Source organism: Halichoeres trimaculatus, unplaced genomic scaffold (assembly GCF_033239565.1).
Source record: "Halichoeres trimaculatus isolate MK-OKI-2021-1 unplaced genomic scaffold, fHalTri1.1 fHalTri1_scaffold_10, whole genome shotgun sequence".
In the NCBI taxonomy this organism is placed as follows: domain Eukaryota; kingdom Metazoa; phylum Chordata; class Actinopteri; order Labriformes; family Labridae; genus Halichoeres; species Halichoeres trimaculatus.
In genome coordinates this window covers 9,740,295-9,761,218 of record NW_027437187.1, presented here as the reverse complement: position 1 = coordinate 9,761,218, position 20,924 = coordinate 9,740,295, and the positions used below count along the sequence as shown (strand labels likewise).

The 20,924-nt window shown below is 39.7% G+C and overlaps 1 protein-coding gene across 1 annotated transcript in view; it reads left to right on the top strand.

Moving 5' to 3' along the window:
• Window positions 1–20,924, top strand: part of cdh13 (cadherin 13, H-cadherin (heart)) — a 516,276-nt gene that overhangs the window by 207,198 nt on the left and 288,154 nt on the right. Inside the window, exons 4-5 of the mRNA XM_074678416.1 lie at window positions 3,377–3,490; window positions 18,845–18,850. Of these exons, the coding sequence (XP_074534517.1) occupies window positions 3,377–3,490; window positions 18,845–18,850 (120 nt within the window). The remainder of the gene's footprint in view (window positions 1–3,376; window positions 3,491–18,844; window positions 18,851–20,924) is intronic.

Here is a 20,924-nt window from a genome sequence, read left to right as displayed (position 1 = left end):
TGAAAATATGTTGTTCCTTTCACCAAGGTTCAGTGACAGGGCTTGTTAACGTGTTGTTTCTTTCATTGTCAGTGTTCTGTCAATGACTGCCTTTGTGTTAGCAGCAGACTGTGGGTGCAGATCAGATTCGTGTCAAGAGAAGATTCAGTTTTGTGTTGTTTCTTACTTTGTAAAAAGCTCTATATGACAATATCTGAAGTGCTGCTTTTTCTCGCACTGCCTCTCATGGGGCGTGTCACTGTAGGGCCGAGGCAGCGTAAACAAACCCATCCTAAAAGCCATCATTTACAGACCATAAGACTTGAGTGAAGGCAGCTGTAGGCCCGTGACAGAGGCCAGTCAGAGGCGTGAATCAGAGTGCTTGTAAATTCAAAACCCTGTTACAGTTTGTCGTTGAAGCAAAACATGATGTTTTATTTTTTTACACACTACTGAAGCAGAATTTAGAGAAGAAAAATAAAACATCAGGACTCAGTATCATAACCCAGAGTTGACTGAGGAATCATTAATAGTTTGATAAAGTTGGAACTGGATCTCTTGCCAACCCATGCAAGAGAGAGATCCAACTCTGAGTCATGTAACCCTGGCTGCATCCCAGAAAATTTAACCTTTTTATTTTATTATTATTTTTTTTTTGATGTTTAATCAAGATGTGAGATTATTCTGTTTGCTTTTTATTTCTCTGAGGAGCCCCCAAACTCCTTTGAGCTGCGTCCAGACTTTGTGTTGTTGGTTTTTACTGCTCAGAGATTATGACTGGTGCATCCTTTTATCAAGCTTGTAAGGTTATAAGGACAAACAAACTTGTTTCTGGTTTAAATGTCATCTTTAAGGAATAAAAACCCCACTTAAGAACTGGCTTGATGGAGCTGGTTTAGCATTGCACTCTCCTCCCTGTGTTTTGGTGTTATGACTCCTGCTTGATCAAGCCTCCATGAAGAATTTCAACAGTAACCATCAGTGTCTCCTGAGTCTTCTGTGTCAAGAGTCGAGTTATTGATGAATTCCTCCACAGCAGGAGCGCCTGTTTCCTCCCAAGTTTAAAACTGGAAATGTGCACCGCTCTGGGAAGAACTTGAGCTTTTCCTTTTCTCTCTGCTGTTGTTCCAACAGCTCTTCCTTTGTTAGTTTGCCACATCAGAAAGTGCTGGCGAGAACGCTTCAAGCGCAAACAAGGCACATAAGAAACTGAATCCAAACACTTTATGTTGAGATAGCATGGCTGTGTGTTTAGTACATGTATGTACTCACTTAAGTCTTTACCTACAGTTGAATGATTCTGGACTGGGGTGATTTATATTTTACAGGAGTAAAGGAACAATTTTACTCATCAACTGATATATGCATATCTAAAAATATGATGTACAATTACAATTTTAAAAAAAAATTCAAATTCAAATTCTCCATTACAATATCAAGCGTAGCATTAGTTCAGGCAGGCCACGACACAAGCTCTAACAATTTAGCTGCCATCATCAGTGCACATCAGCTGATTGCTCGGCTGACTCCTGTGTTCGCCTCCCACTAGAACACTGTATTCAGAGCGGGCTACTTAAACAGCTCTAGCCCAACCTCCTCCTTGCTTCCTCTGCTGGCACTTTGCAACCCACCTTCACCCCAGCGGGGTGTGCTCTTCCTGCCTCAGGCTTTTTACGCAAGCTCGTGGAAGAGCAGGGAGTCCCAGAACAGAACCATACCTCCAAATGATACTGTGCAAGTTTATAAAGATTATTTTGACAAAGTGGTCCTGACTGAACTTTGTTTATAAAATGGATTGGAAAAGAGTTACCACTTTTCTCCAGCAGAGGGTGAAATGTTTCTCTCTGACTCATGTGATGTGCATTTTATGGGGAAATTTATGGCTCATGATACAGCCTGTAGACATTATCATCATCATTTCACTTTTTCACTTGGTCTGGTGTTGAAAAATCAAACTAAAAATTTCAGAAATCGTAAATATCAAAGAATCCTAATTTAAATTGAATAAGCACCCCAAAAACTCTAATAGGCTTGAATTGCAAGAAAAGCATATTGTCCTAGCCCTGCTAAACTGATAGTCTGCTTACCTTCTGGACACTAAACTACACTACAAACTAACTTTAATACGTTTTTTTGTGATGTTTTAAACAATAGCTCTAAATGAACACATTACCTCATCGCTTTGCATCCTGGGAAATGTTGACTTGAACATAGAAAAGAAGTGTTACTCTCATTTGTTGCTCTCCTTTCATTTGCTTCAAAACAAATGCATGTCGGTAAGAGTCATGTCTTTATGACAATGGGTGATTGTGCTCATGGGAAATGGAGTCCATATCTAGGAAGAGAGTCCAGATAGTACTCACAGTGCCTTTAACACATGTACTGAATAGAGTTAAGGTCTTCCTTGTTTTATTGTTATTGTGTGCCAGGTGTTTTGCTGCTGTCATTATCCCTGAAACCTAAAATCAATCAATGGATAAAGATGCCCACTTTTCACAGAGCATGGTTAGTGGATGTGTTTCTGGGAGCATGGCAGAGCATGAGCCTGTTTTTTGTCTGTCCTGGGCCGTGGTCCAGGTGGGCAGACAGTCAGCAGACTGTCCCTCCTGTAGGTCATCACCTCGTAGTTAGCAGCCAGGATTCCAGCTCCCTGTTTGTGTTGTCAGTGACAGACAGGATTTTTATCAGCAGCCAAGCAGGAAGGCCTTACCTGTACCAGTGATTCCGGTGAAGAAGACAGTAGAAATCTGTGCCTACATTATACAGTTACAACCACAGCCTTGTTTACAGCAGCATGAGGGTTGGAGATTGAATCAAATTATGTTCTCGAGAGCAAAAAATTCATTTCAGATTGGCTTTGTTTCCACGAACACAATGCCAAATGGTTCTCAGCTCAAATGTGTTTTGTTCTGCCTAAGATATTTCATCTGTGTTACTCTTGCAAACTTGCATCCACTTGTGTTTTTTTCCTACTCTCCCTGAATTCAGAGTTACAGATGTACATTTAATAGCTGCGGAGGTAGATATTCAGCTTAGATATCTCCTCTCTTTTCTACTTTGTTGTAGAGCATGTAGCAGAGCATGTGATGCTGGCTGGCACATGCAGGTGTCCAGCTTTTTTACCTGCCCCCTCACGTGCAGCTCTGCCGTCAGAGTTTGGAGTCACTCCCGGTGTAGCTTGTTCCAGATTTCATAACCATCACCTCAAACCCTTTCTGTACCACTTGCTTTGTGATATTATATATTTATGGTGGGTTTAAAGTACGTAACTGACAAAATGTTAACTCATATATTTTAATCAATGTGTGTATGGTATGAACTGCCCAGGGGCCAGTACTCACATTCTGTTTATACAAAACTTAACAACTTGCTTTCTCTTTCTTTCTTTCTGCTGTAGGACATCCTGAGCGTCAGCCGAACGCTGCCGAACAGATCCAAGAGATCCCTGCTGGTCCCTCCTGTGATCATCACTGAAAACCAGAGAGCCCCTTTTCCCAAAGTCATCGGCAGGGTAAGAAACACACGGTCCTATCACAGAACAGGCTGCCTGGATTTCTCACCAGCATTTAAGTCTTACTCAAGTTTTTTCACAATAAGGAAAAAGACCTGTGGGAAATTCTGACCGGTGTGTTATTGAATATCAGTGGAAAGTGGTCCAAAACAAGGATGGTGACACTGAATTGATTCAGTCTTTGTTAAGGTCATGGGGGATTTCTATTTATTTTATTTATTTTCTGTTAATAGATGTAATGGCAGGCTGTATGGTGCTGCAGTGGTTTGTACTGTTGTCTCACAGAGGCCCTTATTTATCAAATGTGCGTACGACTGAAAAATGGGTGTACGCTCCTTTCTATGCACAGATCAGCATTTATCAATCTGAACGTGGGCGTTTGGTACGCTCAAATCCCACGCCAGGTCTGAGTTCATGTACCTGTAAGTTTTATGTCAGTGGGCAGCATGGTACAGCGAGGGAAATCCGTCTGTGGAGGAGAATTATTGGATCATTTGAGGGCAAAACATTTTCAGAAATAAAAACTGACGTTCTTAGAATAATAGTTAGATACTTGAATCAGATATGACACCAAGAATGTTTCTAACAGTTCACTGTTCTTCCGCCAATCTAAAAAATACATCGCTATGAAAGAGCAGCGTGAGCTGTCGGCTGATTTTTCCCTCTAAAAAAATGTTTCCTCTATCAGTTTACTTAAAAAAAAGAAAAAATAGATTCTGCTATCAGTTTTTAATGCACTCCCATTTCCATGATAGAGCCTCCGCAGAGAACATTCAGACGACGGTGGATCAAACTTTTAGCCTGGATTTTTTTTAAGGAAGCTGTATTGATTACATGATTCACTGTGAAGATGTTTATTTTACTTCCCACAGTATCATCATAAAAACGTGAAACTATTGACTAGTGACTATTTCAAAGCAAAAGACGTTCATTCACATCAGATCACGATAATCATGATTATCATAAAACTCCGGTCTTCTCGTGCGTAATTGCTCACAATCGACACACATCTTGGCCGGGCACCAACACACAGATCACAGATTAATTAGCCAAGATTTAAACGAAGGATGTGCAAATTAAATGTTTAAAACAGCTGTATTTTAGTTTGTCACATCCATATTCTGAATCACTGCAGTGATTTCCTTGCAGGTGATTTTTTTCAGATTCATTCTACCTTTCTGACTGCCAAACAACGCAGTGTTGTTTCTTTCTACCTCTGTAGCGATGGCGTTGATTACCAGCATGGAGAAGTTTCCTTTTTGTCTCGTAATGCGTCCCTCCATGTCGTAAACTCTGTGGGTTTGGCCAGCTGAACCTTGAATATTTGGGGGCGTGTTATGTAAATTACAATTGTTTTAAGCCGCCAAATTTATCAACAGCTGATCAGGCCATGTGAACATTGCCATAAGCTCGGTTTTACACCCAGGTCTGCGCCAATTCCTACGCAAGATTGATAAATGGGGGCCAGTAAAAGGGCTCCTACTTTGACTCCCAGTCTAGGCAGTTTGCATGTTTTCCCCATGGGTGAGTGGGTTTCCTCTGGTTTCCTCCCTCATAAACAGCCTCAGTAGTAGGTTGATTGGTCACTCTTGATTGTGGGTAGGTGTGAATGTGTGTGCAAATTAATTTTATTGTCCCCATCCAAACTTTTTTTGAGGATGATAATAGCAAAAAAAAATTGCAATTAGTTTTGATATTTCAAACCTGAGTGGCACGTTTTTTCGACTTACTAAATATAAAGCTTTAATAGTTTGCCATCCCACAAATTGTGTTTTTATCTCCTTTTCAATAAAACAGTTTGAATAAAATGGAAAGCTTACTCTGCTGATGCTTGCTGGTATAAAATTGTAATATTAAGAATAACACAAAAAGGACTCCACACTTTGTCTCATTGTTAGAAGAACTGAATTCTTAAAATTGCAGCAATAACTCTTCTGCTTATTTGCGCGATGGTTGCCCTTTTCTTGGGAAATTTATTCTTTTCATGTGAATCTAACAAAACAAAATGTACTCTAAGACAGGGGGTTCTTTAGTCTCTATCAGCACTTACATCATTTCTAAGTGTAGATGAAAGTAGCAGCAAAGCTCTTTGTCTCTCTGAAAAAGGACTTCTCTCTTTTTACTTCTTCATTGTTGTCTTTTATGGATTCTATGTTTAGAAAGGCAGCACTTTGTTACTGACTGCCATGAATTTTTTCTTGAGCTCATTACATGTTTGGGATGTTGTCTGGATGCTTTTTAGAGTCAAGAGAAATTTGTGATTATTGGTGTTATATTGATCGTACCAGTATGCTTGATTTATGTCTTAGAAATGGGTCATTTTTGTTGAGGGTTGCAGGACTAATCAGTCCATAATGACTGTAGTCTTCATGCAATGTTGTCAATTCAGCGAACTTCAAGTCTAATTTCCTCAGACCCTGAGTGTAGAAGTTTGGTCTTGGAATCTAAGTCAAGTTTTTCATTACCTGAGAGAAGGTGCTGCTTGGTTGAGTCTTCTTAATTGATACTGTTATTATTTTAAGGAGGACTGCTTAAACAGAAGCTGCAAACGCTTCACTGTTCAAGCTTTGACTTTGACTGGCCACTTTATTAGGCACACCTCTCCAGCTGCTCGTTAACGCAAATTTCTAATCAGCCAATCACATGGCAGCAACTCAATGCATTTAGGGATGGAGGCATGGTCAAGATGATCTGCTGCAGTTCAAACTTAGCATCAGAAAGGAGAAGAAAGTGACTTAAGTGACTTTGAACGTGGCATGGTTGTTGGTCTGAGTATTTCAGAAACTGCTGATCTAGTGGAATTGTCACGCACAACCATCTCTAGGGTTTACAGAGAATGGTCCCAAAAAGAGAAAATATCCAGTGAGCGGCAGTTCTGTGGGACTTAATGCCTTGTTGATGCCAGAGGTCAAAGGAGAATGGACAGACTGGTTGTAGCTGATAGAAAGACAACAGTAACTCAAATAACCACTGGTTACAACCGAGGTCTGCAGAAGAGCATCTCTGAACACACAACACGTCCAACCTTGAGGCAGATGGGCTACAGCAGCAGAAGACCACACCGGGTGACCCTCCTGTCAGCTAAGAACAGGAAACTGAGGCTACAATTCACACAGCAACACCAAAACTGGACAATAGAGGATTGGAAAAATGTTGCCTGGTCTGATGAGTCTGGATTTCTGCTCCACATTCAGATGGTAGGGTCAGAATTTGGCGTCAACAACATGAAAGCATGGATCCATCCTGTCTTGTATCAACGGTTCAGGCTGCTGCTGCTGGTGTAATGGTGTGGGGGATATTTTCTTGGCTCACTTTGGGCCCCTTAGTACCAACTGAGCATGATTTAAAGTCCGCAGCCTACCTGAGTATTGTTGCTGACCATGTCCATCCCTTTATGAGCACAGTGTACCCATCTTCTGATGGCTACTTCCAGCAGGATAACGCTCCATGTCATAAAGCTGGAATCATCTCAGACTGGTTTCTTCAACATGACAATGAGTTCCCTGTACTCAAATGTCCTCCACCGTCCCCAGATCTTAATCCAATAGAGCACCTTTGGGATGTGGTGGAACGGGAGATTCTCATCATGATGTTCAGCCGACAAATCTGCAGCAAGTGCGTGATGCTATCATGTCAATATGGACCAAACTCTCTGAGGAATGTTTCCAGTACCTTGTTGAATATATGCCACAAAGGATTAAGGCAGTCTTACTCAGTACTAGCAAGGTGTACCTAGTACAGTGGCCGATGAGTGTATGTCTCACAGCTTTCTTAATTAGTTGACACTTTTGTTTCTGTAGCAGTGAGATCACTGCAGATGTCCAATAAACTCAAAAAGCACCATACCCACTACCAATCATGTGGTAACTAACCAAATTTCTGGCTCCAGTGGTTGAGTCACTTGAGAGGCTGATGTTATTGTTTACCTGCTAATGCTGATGAAGCCAACATTCCTCACTTTCACTTCTTTGGGTGCACCCTGGAAAGATGTCTTTTGAGTTTGAGCTCATCCCACCTTCACCTTGATGGTTCTTTTACAGGTATCACATTTTTCTCTGCACATATTTTTGTATTTGCAGCTAAATTTGCGAGATGCCTGATTCGTGGCAACTGATTGAGCATTCTGGCACCAGAGCTCAAATTAAAGTTGAATTACAGCAGCCTGAGGCCTGCAATAAAGATATGCTGACTGCATGGCTGATAACAATATTATTTAATACTGTACCAAATATTTTTCTCACCTTGGCAGCTTTGGCTCAGAGGTGGAGTGGGTAAATCGGTAGTTTGGGGGTTCAATTCCAACTCTTGCAGTTACATGCTGAAGTGTACTTGAGGTAGACACTGACCCCCAAAATTTCCCTGTTGCTGTTGTTGTTGTTGAGATGTGTTTCCACTAGAGGATCACAAGCCAGTAGTCTCATCAGTGCTGGTCCCATGCCTGGATAAATGGGGAGGGTTGTGTCAGGAAGGGCATCCAATGAATAACTGTGCCAGAACACAAACTGGAAACGAGTGATCTGCTCCTCTAAAAAGGAAAAGCTGAAAGAAGAAGAATTAGGGTACATTTACCTAACCTTTGTCCTTTGTCTTTATTTGATTTTTTGGGCATTTCTTCAAGGAAGAGATGAAATTGAGGATGCAATGCAAAATATGAGTTATACAAACAACACTAAAGCAGTAATCAAAGACATTACTGTGAGAGATTCAGTTCAAGATCCTGTTGCAGTTTTCCCATCTCAGTGGGGATTTTGCAAGAGCTGCTTCATGTAAAGCGTACAAAACAAGCTAATCTGAAGAGTTAGTCAAGCAGTGTTTCCTCCTGCTGCCTCCTGTACTCCCTGGTGACTTCTTCAGCTGTCTGCTGTCACATGTCACAGACAAACCTGTGGTACCAACAGCTAATGACTAAAGTTCAGTGAATGTTACAAAGTCTTTTAGAGTGAATAAAACTAAATAACTCAATGTAATGCTAAAGTAATTGTCCCATTATTGTTAAGGTGAAGGCACTCTTCTACATCTCCTTTTCAATCAAAAAAATAAATACAAACTCAACAACAGGAGAAACAAAAGTCTTGCTTTTGCTTTTATTGAAAAATAAATTGTTAGTTTTGTTGTGCCTAAAAAAAATCCCACAAAGATTGGATTCTGCCATGTGTCAAGGTAAAACTATGTAAGATCCACAAATCCATCTTGAAGTGGCTTTCAAGAGCTCTCTATTCATACAAACTCAGCGAGTTACTTTAGGACTCGGGAGTTAGACTGAAATGAATATTTGAAGAGATAAGTGTTATTTGGAGAAACAAGCTTTGCCTCTGTCTACAAATAGAGCAACATGTTGTTTTTGTCAGCCGCTGAAAAACTGCTGTTTACCCTGCACATGAGAGGCAGCAGATGTTGTCGAATAGCCAGATTGGCAAACTTCAAAACATAATTAGCTCATGAAGGTGTTTTCAGTTTGGCACTGAGTCAGAATCTCAGGTGTTTTTGGATTAGAGAGGTGGCTTTGCTAAATATGCAATACAGTTTCAGAGCAGAGATGAATTATGCCACATATGTGTTGTTCACAGAGCGTGTAATAATAATCTACATTTTAAAAACCGTCAGCCTTTTATTCTTTTCTCAAGGGCAGGTGATTGAAGCATCAGCAAACTCTGTGACAGTGAGCTTACAATAACACTCATTACCCAAACCGTATGTACGGCGCATGAAATCAGGTGAGACGTGCCTCAAACAACTTGTCAGCTAATTTGACGCTGTATATTTCACAGAGTATTTGTCGTGCCCATCTTTCTCTAATTGTCTTAACATTTGCACCAAGCAATTAACTGGCAGTTTTTGGTGAGCTAGAAACACAGGACACTTTTTCTTCTGATCCTGTGCCAGAGCACGAGTGAGCTGATTAAAAAACAACCTTTAGTGCGGCCTCATGTGCCAATGAAAGAAATGCTATAAGTTAGTAATCTGTTTCTCAGAGGAAGAGACACTAATGTCAACATTTTACCGATATGAACTTTTTGAATTCAGTTTGTAAAAAATACACAACATATAAACTGTTACACATTTTTATTTATACACACATGTACATCGGTGGCGATTGCTCTAAGACTGCAAGGGAAGCTCAGCTTCCCCTAAAATTTCCCCCAAAAAGTGGTGATATGTACTGCTGTGTGTACATTTCATTGACAAAATATACGCTAGAATTCCTTCATCTGTTGTTCAGAATCAGCTCCTATCACAGGTAACTGGCTCCACCTCCTTCTCATTCATCCCCGCAGCGTCTCAGCGCTTTAACACAGTCCGCACTTGGCGTCCTCTGACTTCAGCGGGGAAGTGTAGAGTGGGTTGTTCCACTGTGGAAACTGGACGGTCATTGGATAAACGCTGGGCTTTGTCCCGCCCATTGGACGCTGAGCGTCTCTTGGGGTCTATGAGGCAGTGGGCTGGTCTGGACTCTGGGCTTCTGCATGATGATTGGATGATCTGTCTGAGGCCAAATCCCTTTTTGATTGAAAGTGAAATGAGCCAATCAGCGATCTTGAAGTACAACCCTCCACCGGAGCATCTTCTGAGTTTTACATTCAGATGTTCTGGACTGATCCGGAGGCTTTATCGATCCCCAGCGAGTTTACCTTTCTAAAAAACGACGAGCGTTGAGAGAACACTGGTAAAATCCCTGGAAAAAACACCTGGTTGGTACGATAGGGTCACACATAATTTTCTTGAAAAGGAACGGAGGGTGGAATTAAATTTAAACAAATAAACAAATTTATGATGTGGGCTGGAAAAAAATGAGCTTCCTTCCTTCCCCTCCTTGACTGACCAGCAGCCGCCACTGAGCTTACATTACTATATACTGTTTTATGTAACACAAGTAATTCAATTCAAAAAGTGAAAATAATGTATGTATCATTTAAATTCATCATTTATTAATTTGGATTGTGATGATTATGGCTTACAGTTAATAAAACAGCAGAACTGAGTATTTCATAAAATATGAATGCAACATCAGACAACTAAAGTATTTTTGGTCTAAAAGTGTTTCCTGGCTCTCTGAATTATTTGATAAACAGATTTATTATTTTTTAATACATACATGTGTATTATTATTAAATGAATAAATGTATTATTATTTAATAAATAATTATAATTATTATTGTTATTATTATTGTTGTTGTTGTTGAATAAGAATTGAATAACTAGTTGGGGCTTTTTGTAGTTACTTACAGCATCATTGTGATGCATAATGGAAGTGCATACGGAAACTTAAAGATTACAAGTGCTTTCTGTGGGCGTGCAAAAATGAAAAGTTGTGCGGACCACCCTGTTTGAATAAGGATTTTGTGGGTGATTGGGAAAGCAGAGTGGCCATTAATTAAATGCAGTTTGTAGACGTCTGGTTGGAGGTCTCAGTGGAGGATGCAAATTGGCAAACTGGTGAACTCCTGTTGAAGTAACACAATTTAGGAGGCTATCAGTGAAAAGGTGAATATTGTGAGCAAAACCAGAAAGTTTGCTGATGAAATGAAAAGAAGATGGTTATTCCTGACAGTCCAAATATGTTGACACAGCCACAGAAAAAATGTCTCTTTTCTGCTTCAGTCATTGCACTTGTGCCTCCTTCAATGACCACAGCCATTTGTGCGTAACACTGTGCCAATTTGCACCTGCCTTTCTAACATGCTCCGTACAAGCACAAAAACACCGGCCGCAAACATTTTCAGGTTTGACACATACTATTTTGCTCATGTGAAAGAAATCCTCAGTGCACACTGTTCTTTAAATCAGCTTAGCACACACTATGAAGTTTGCACATGATTTTATTCAGGCAAACCTTGAGTAAAACAGGCACTTAGATTCTGAGTCCACGGATCTCAAATGTGATGAAAAATGACTTTCAACTGAAAAAAAAAGGACTTGGGACCACAGAGCAATAGTCCAGTCCTTTTTCTCCTTAGCCCAGGTAAGACTCTGCTGTCTTTGTCACTGGTTTGGGAGTGGCTTGACAAAAGGGAATGAGACAGTTGTATCCAACTTCTTTGACATGTCTGTGTGGTGGCTCTTCATGCTCTGACTTCAGCCTGAGTCCACTCTTTAAGAGGTTCCCCCAAAACTGTGCATGGCTTTTTCTTGACACGCCCAATTAATCAGCTTACTTTTTGTTTAAAGAATCTGTATGATTTGAGTTTCATTTTTTTAACTGAAGAACTTGAATAATTTACCCAAATTTGCTAACAGAGTTACACCATGGTGTAACACCAGGTTGGACTCTAACCCGCAGCTTGCTTGAGGGTTAAAGCCTTTGCACACGGACCACTTGACCCAACCACCAGGTCAAACCTGCAACCCCAAAAACAAGCAGGGAGAAGAAGCCACATGAGAACTGATCCAAAACCAAACAAGTTTAGCCAGTTTAATTTGAGGATAGACCTGCCAGTTTTTTTTTTTATTGTCTTTTCCATGATGCAACATGCGTTTGGAAATGTTGCCTATACGTCAGTTGCTGTTAAAAGGAGTGTGACATGATCAACATGATAAAAAAAGAGAACTACAACTTCTTATTTCAGCAAAGTGAAATGAGTTCTGACGGGGTCAAACTTGATTCTAATTGTACTTTTCAGAAAATAACAGTAATCATGTTGAAGGCCTGTTGAAACATTAACTTTGACCATCTTCTCAGTATATCCTCTTTAACACATGAATAAGTTTTTGTTCGATTTAATTCTTTGCTCATACTTTTTAAGAACAACCACGGGAAGGTCGTTGCATCGACCTTTAAACACAGCATGCATTTCCTGAGGCACTGGGTGAGAAGTTGGCTTTGTTTATTTTTTTTAGGTTCACTTTTTTCAAGAAAAGTCCAATAATCAGGTAAAATAAGACGATAAAATGTGGGCTGTGGGGTGTATGTTAGTTCAATATCATATCAGTACAAGCTGTACCAATATAAAATGATAGTTTTCAGGGTTATATTCATACATATAATAAAGTCATAGATTATAAATGTCTCATGCATTTCAGAGGATGACAGATGATGAAATGTGTGTGTCATATGCAATGTTTTATTAATATTTGAGGCTCTGAAATATCAGAATGTCCCACTTATCACAGTAAGTGCAGGGGCATTTTCTCAAGCTGTTGAATCTATTTCATCTTAAAGAGTAATTTATATGAGACATCTTTATAGGTCTGTTTTAAACCTGACAGGCTGCCAATTCCCCCATTTATATGTCTTTACCTTTTTCTGTTGATTCATCCATCTTCTTTTTAAGTCTCTTTATGACACTTTTATTATTTAAAGCCTAATAAATTTAAATTGATATATGAGCTATGACATATGTAACACAATAAACAGAACGATCATAAGTAGAGGAGTAGAGGACGAAAGAAGACCCTAGAGGAGACATGTCTTGTTCTTTGAGTTGATGTAATTAGAGTCTGACAAAGAAAAAAACATTGTTTGATGATTTGTTTACTTTTGAAATCCTGAAGTTAAACCAGTCAGGCCATTGAAAGGATTTTGTTTCTTTCTGCATGGTGTCTCCTTTAAGTAGATTCCTATTATAGTTCCTTGCTTTGTTGCTAACAGATGACTTTACATGTCCAGGTCAAACCCATGTGGTGCAAGTAAAAGATGACATAGCATCTACAAAATATATGCAGCTCCTGCAACAGCTCCTCAGTTTATTTCCTCTCAAAAGCACTTGCATTGTTAACTTTTCATGCTGTGCAGCCAGCATGCTAACCACATCACCTGAGTCATCTTGGGACAAATGAGCCACATAGAAACATAGATCCTGAACCCTCTGAAAGGCTCTGCTTTTATATCTCCAGGTGTTGCCAAGCTTTCATGTATCTCCGCGTGTCGAGCAGCTTTCTTTGTGATAAAACTGGGCTTGTAGAGAACAACCACATCCCTGCATGCCTGGAGAGACTAATATAACAAGATATCCCATACTGGGCCCTGTACATAATGGATAATTGTACCCTGGAGAGCACGGCAAGTGTACAGAGCCTGTGCCTCCAGCCTCCATATGGTCCCTGTGAAGAAACTCTAAGGCACAAAGAAACTAGATTGGCGAGTGGACTCAGTGAGCGAGTATGTGACTGTTGGGTTATATTTTTAGGAGGAAGATGTAATCCAATGGGGGTCTTGCAAATATCTCCCTTGGTGGAATGTAAAAAGAGAGCAGAGAGCGATAAGAGTCAGCAGATAAGTGTGCTCCATAGGGGACATAAATTATCTTTTCAAAAACGTGTAGCCGCTGCAGTTTTCTTACAAGATCATTTGGCACATTGTGCATACATGTCATGAACTCTTTCTTATTGCACTCTGATACCAGGCTTTCTTTCTACTATTTCTTCCTCCCTTTGCCTTCTTAGTCATCAAATCTATCCATCCTCGTTTCATTTCTGTGTCCATCCCTCCCTCCTTCTCCCATCCCTCCACAGACAACTTTGCATGAGGAGACAGGTTAATGCGGCCTATTTTACCCAATAGAGGCTATATAGGTCTGAGACTTGGTGAAATTGATTTTCCACACCAATAGCTTCCTCCTTCTTATGCAACTTACCACTTCCATATGGCAACCATTCATTTTTCATGCTGCCTCCTGCTCTCCAGGGGACGAGGAGTCAGAGGCAGGGGAAGGGTTGGATTGAGAGAGCTACATTCTGGCACGAGCATGGGAGGGTGAGGGTGGGTCGGCTGACAGTGAGGCGCACAGGGGGAAGGGTAAGAACCTTGTTGTTTGTGTCACACCTCCTGCTAGCTGTGGAATTGTTTTGATACAGAGGTCTCTCCCCTACCCTCCCTTGGGGGTCCATAAACAGCTCACAACAACTCACACAGCAGCTGGAGCATGCAATGAAACTGATACGCTTTAATGTTTCTCTTAGTACACGCCACTTGAGTCCCTGCTGAGGGGACCATTTTTTAGACTGTTCAAATATTCATGGAGATAAATCAATCATCGCTCAAGTAGTTCAGATGTTTATTCCTGAAAACCTTTTCGCTCATGTCTCAGATGGTGTGTGAGTCAGATTTAAAGGCAGGGAAATATCAGAGTTCAGGTAAAATGTATTTTCCTGCAGTAACTTTGTTATCTACTGATTTTATCAGCTCAACCGTGCGTTCATTATGACTGAACATTTCACTTATATTTTGTGTGCACCATGAATGTGGTGAACTGTAAAACTGAACATGTCCGCTGGAATCACTTTGCTTGACTTGGCTTTGTTTTATGTGCATGTTCATGCTCACAAAACTCTTCTCTGACTTAACTGTAGTTATATGTCATTCATTAACGATTTGTCCAAAGTGAATGAATCATCCTATCTGAATCACTCACTGAAAAGAGTCGATCATTTCTCAACTTCAGTCGCGCTCTCCTTCCATCTCATGTCTCTCTTTCTAGACCCTATGAGTCAGTTGGGAGCTCTGTCCTGCCAAAGCCCACCCCTTCATGTCTCCAAAATCAAGAAAGAAGAAAATATTTTATTTAACATTAAGGTGTCGCAAAATGTAGGTGCGTTTTATTGCTGATGTTAGTCTGCAAATGGCTCATGTATCCAACCTCACTCAGCTGACAGTTTTATGATCTGCAAACAGCCTTAATTCAATCATGTTCCAGTCAGTACAGCATCGTTCAGTCAGTCAGTTGTTTACTGACTGTACTGAAAGAGTGTTCTGAGTCTGAACATCCACTGTATATGAAGTGGACAGCATGGCTCCGCCATTTACCATTGTATGGTTTTGAGGTCTAAAAACCCCCCTGACAGGCGCTGCCATTGGCAGCCATGTGCAGCCAGAGTCTGCGCAGTAGGGGGTATGAGGGACTCAGAGAGAATCTGAGTGGTGCCAGGTGACAAAAATAATACATACTTTTTTTTTTTCTTTTGAGAGTCGAATATCGTTTTGACTTTACCTGCCAATATATTTTACAACCCCTGAAAAAAAATACACGAGAGCAGCAGCTGTCAATCATCGTAAGACTTGTTTTCAACCTCTTATAACCAGTGATGGGTGTAACGAGTTACAAAGTAGCGCATTACACAAACGTAACTACTTTTTGAGTAAAAAGTAGTGTAACGTGTTACTGAAAATATGGTAAAGGAATGTAGTTCCTTTTTTCAGTTGGGCACAACATTACTTTCCCCAGCAACCAATTTGACAGCAGAACTGCCTCAGCTGTGCACATGCGCAGTGGTGGCAGGCTCTCATTCCACACTGAGGCTAGTACTTGCAATAGCATGCAGAGAGCAGTCGGTCATCAATGGCGTTATTGTTTCTCTTGTCAAGTGCTCTGTGGCATTTTTCAAAACAAAGTGCACAAAAAAATGACCTGTTTTGTCCTCCATAGTAGAACTGTAGGTAGGTCTATACCAACCGGCAACCTCCGGTCTGAGAATATGAGACAATGTGGAAGTGCTAAAATCTGCTGTTTCTGAAGTGTTCGCTTGAGGCTGGCTCCTGAAGTAGCGGAAGTCACATACACACCAAGCCAAAAAAAGCCATTTTCAAAGCAGAAATCAACCTTTTTACAGACTGGTTAAAAAAAAACCTCCTGTCTGAGTCGCTAATTTTACTACTGGCACCCACTGTACGGGAGGTGAATTTTATTCTAATGCGGCTGTTCAGAGGATATTAAGATCGCGAGCTCCCCCAATAAGAGGCACAGCTGAGGGTCACGTGACAGCCGGCGCTCTATGGCTGTAGGCGAAGCCCTTGCCACTGCCAATATGGCCGCTAAAGCCAATGTGCTTCATTTTCCGTTTCAGAAACAGACGGGTGACGTCGGCGAGACTACGTCCATGTTTTATACAGTCTATGGTCTATACACATTTAGGACATGAGATGGGGTTCTGCCCAAAGTCGAGCAAAAAAGTAACATAAAAGTTACAAGTAACGTAAAAAAGATCTTTTCATAATTACTAACTAAGTAATGGACTATTTTCTCAGAAGTAGCGTGTAATGAGCAAACACTACTTTTTAAAAGTAACTTCCCCAACACTGCTTATAACTAATGAAAGCAAAACTTTTCAGAATAAAGAGGGCTTGAATACAAGGCAGCCTGGTAATATCTCCATATCACCACAACAATCAATTTCTTAAAAAAAAATAATAAAAATCTTTAAATCAGTGTGATAGAATTCAGTTCGATCCCTAGTGATTGCAACAAATACAGTCATTTGTTTGTCTGAAAACTCCTGTGTGGAATGGTAAGTGTCTTTAAAAAAGGACTGAAATGAGGAGCGATGCCGCTCAGTAATTAAGACATTCAGTGAGAGGATCTGATATTTCTGTAGGTGATTCTTCTGTTCATATGACGTTAACACTGGGTTAAAATCAGACGCGGTGATTCATAGTTCACAGCCTGGAAGAGAAAGGGAGAATTATGACAGTCAGACAGATTGAGGATTTTTATTCCTCATCTATCTAGTCATTATCCTTACTGCTTATCACATTTCTGACAGATTGCCAACGTATCACTGGAGAATTTTTCTATTACCGTGTAATTTCACTGATGCTTGAAAAAGACAAGATCAGCTAGAGATAAGACGCCACTTTGTCCATCAAGGCCACAAAAAGGTTGGAAAAGTTCTCTCAGTATTGTAGCTACAAATGCAAACTGTCTTTTTTTTCACAAGTTGCATTTGTTTGGTTCATATATGGTATTTACTTCCTGTTTGGTTTTGTAATTCAAACCCTGTGTTCCACCTGTTGCCTTGTATTCTGAAAAAAGATAGAGAAATAAGCACACGATAAGGACCACAAAGATCAGGTGACACGTGGAGTCACTTCCACAAGTGTCAGATTTGATTTGACAGATCTACACGGTACCTTCAGGGGATTCTTCAGGACTTTCTCTGTTGGTTGTTTCATAAGATGCTTATTTATAAGCAGTTTTTTTTTACTTGCTGAAGATTGCTGCCGGCAAGCCCCCGGGCAAACGTGCAAATGCAGACTTTAAAAGGAAACAAAAACAAAGTCCTATTAAAAACAAATGAACATCTCGGCTGTTTCAGCGTTAAGTTTCCCCGCTGTGATATGTGAAGCCGAACTAACACACTGTGCTGCTCTGGAGCTGTCAGTTAATAAATCTGTCTTTGTCTGTCTCAACCTCAGTGTCCAGATTATAAAAGTACACAACATGTAGGGCTTGACATGACAGGTCTGATAGAGCTCTGTGAGAAGAGGAACCGGAGCGAGGTCTGGATGAAGTCTTAGTCCTGTGTAGCAGCAATTGGTTTCCAGTGCTTTGAGGGAGCGTGAGCACACATTTGTTCTGCCTGTCAGTCCATCTCCATCCTCTGTCTAGCTGCTCCAAACCTGTTGTCTCTCAACCGTAACACATTTCCTTTCTTCCTTCACTTCTTTGTTTCAGCCTCTTCTTTTATCCATCCCCCTAACTTTAAATATCTGTTAACTTCTGCCTTTTTGCAGCAAGTGTTATCTGCACTAAAAGAAAAAAATGGTGGGCTGATTGCAGGATTGCAGTACTGTTGAACAATGTTGAAACAGGAGAAAGCAGGCAGCCTCCGGCACCGTCATTAAGCCTAATTGATTATCTTAACTGTCTCAGGAAGACCAGAGAGTCCCATCTTTCCCCTCCGTCTGTGTCAGCGTGCTAATCATTCCTGCTCACGCTGGATGTTTGCTAGCAGCAAGTTGAAGCAGTCTGATGCAAATTTGAGCTCATGCCTTGTCCTCCAGACGACACCAGGCAGATGTGAAAACATTTTGATGAGTAAAAAAAACAAAAAAGCATTTAAAAAAAAGATATGTATATATTTTTGAGGTATGGACCACTTGAGATATGTCCTGAAGTCCTGCTGCCTGAGCAGACTGTCATCAACCAGCACTTTGGTTAGCCAAAAGTCATCGATGAACTTTAGTGTTGTCTTTTTTAAAGCCTCCCTGAAAATCTCAACAAGCATTGACAAAACTTCAGGTACATAATCTTTAAAAAAAAAAAAAAAAAAAAAAGCAAGAGGAATGCACAGTTAATGGAAATATCAAAGCATTTTTTGTAATGTAGCAGGTGATCAGAAAAAATATGAGAACTCAATGTTTCCTGACCACACTCAATAGATCATTAAAGACCTGCACAAAACTCATGCAACTGAAATAATCAGCGGACTAACACTCACTAAAGGATTGTGGGTTAAATCCTCCACTACCTGCCAAAGTGCAAACAGCATTAAAAGATTATTTCCCATTGATCCATTCTGCAATAATTTAAAACAAAACAGCCTTTGTGCTATTCAAATGAGCCTAATAGCAAACAGCTAATTCATTAACACTTGTGCTAACAGCAACAAACACAGAGTGAAATGTTTACAGTCTCCTGAGAGCTGGTAGTCATTTTACTGCAGTTATTTACTCATACTTTCAAGGATGGTAAAATATATGAATTTGTTTAATAATAAAATGCATATCTTTCATTTCAACATATTAATTCTTCAATATTTAACCGTGTAATGCTGTGTTCATGTCCAGCTCGGAAAACTGCCTACTTTTCCACTCCCTCACAGTCACAAGGATGCATTTAGGTACCTAAACATGATACCTTTTGATTTTACGAGAATTGGTACCCGGTACTTTTAACAGAATTAAAAGTAAAATAAAAGTACCTAATTCGGTACCCATCCCTATATATATATATATATAAATATATATATATATATATATATATATATATATATATATATATATATATATATATATATATATATATATATATATATATATATAAATATATATATATATATATATATATATATATATATATATATATATATATATATATATATATATATATATATATATATATTTGATTATATATATATATATATATATATATATATATATATATATATATATATATATATATATATATATTTGATATATATATATATATATATATATATATATATATCAACTTTCGATCTCCCCTGGTCACTCTGTTGTGGACCTAGATGACCAATGGACCCATCCTGCTTTTTTATGTTGGGTATGCCCTGTAATGGGGAAGTTTTTGAGGAAAACACTTTATTGTTTCTTGCAACAGAATATCTAGTAGACCATTACCACACAGAAGTGCTGTGATTTGCTTGAGCAGACAGGCTGATGCTTCAGTATCAGACTAGGGGCCTGTATGGATTTCAGGGTAAAATCTCGAGAAAAAGTTTTGATTAAGGTAACTCGCTGTGTAGAATTGTCGAACAGTCTGTTATTAATTGTTTCTTAATGTCATGGTCAAAAACCATGAGACTCAAGGTTCATAATCATCACAACAGCCAATACTAAGACATGTATGTCTATAGGCCTACATATAAGTCCTTCTGAAATATTAAAATGTCAACAAATGACTCTATGAATATAATGGTTTAATTTTGGATCTTGGACTATGTCAAATCACAGTATTTGGTGTTTATTTTGAAAGCTTCTAGATGAGGAAAAAAAACTTGTTTTTTTTTTTTTGTAACCTCCTTATATATTTTTTTCTTTTTCTCCCATTTGTTTTCTGACAGACAGCTATGATATAAACCCTGTTACTGGAAAATCTTTGAACGCATAGAGCACCATTCTTACAAACTTTAATGGTGCCCTGGCATCAATTGTATCCGGAGATGAAGACACAAGCAGATGTGCCAGCTCTGTCTCTGACCTGAATAAATTATCAGGGTCTTAAAAATCAAACATCTACAATAAAAAGTGAAAAATCAATAAATCGATCAGACTTCCCTCTCTCTTTCAAATCCTTAAACAAATTCTCATGAGTCCAAGTATGAGTCTTTAGTGCCAGAATCCAAGTTGAGTCAAAACTCTAAGAGTCAGGACTGAATTTGAGCTCTGGGCACAACACTGAACCCCAAGAATGCTTTAAAAGTACAATCCGTTTACCACTGTACGTCTGATAAATATGTAGTTCTGACCAACAACCCAACTCTTTGCTGAAGGAGTAATTTTACTCTTTTATATAGGACCATTAAAAACAATGTGGAAAGGATATTTACATTGGAGTTTTTCTTGGCCATTTATGATAATTACTAGTAAGGATAAAAAGATAAATCGATAAACACTTTGAGATACGAGGAGGAAAAGAAACTAAACTGAACTGAAGCTTCTTTACTGAGGCAGAATTTCCCTCCCAGCAGATGCAGTTGACCTTCTCTACACAGCCTTGGTGCTTAATGGCTCTTTTCAACAGGGTTCGCTCTGGACTGAAGCCTCTCTCAGGCATGTTGTGATTAGCTCGTGACACAGAGGTAGATGGGAAATGATAAGCAGAGGCCTGGCTAGCCAATCAGAGTCATTGAATTAGCGCCTTTGCTTTCCTTTTGTCCCATGCTGGGGTCTCAGAGCAGCTTCACCGGGTCGTGCTTCCAGCAGCAGGCCTCCTCTTCTCCTCATCACTGTCGTTAGCAGGCT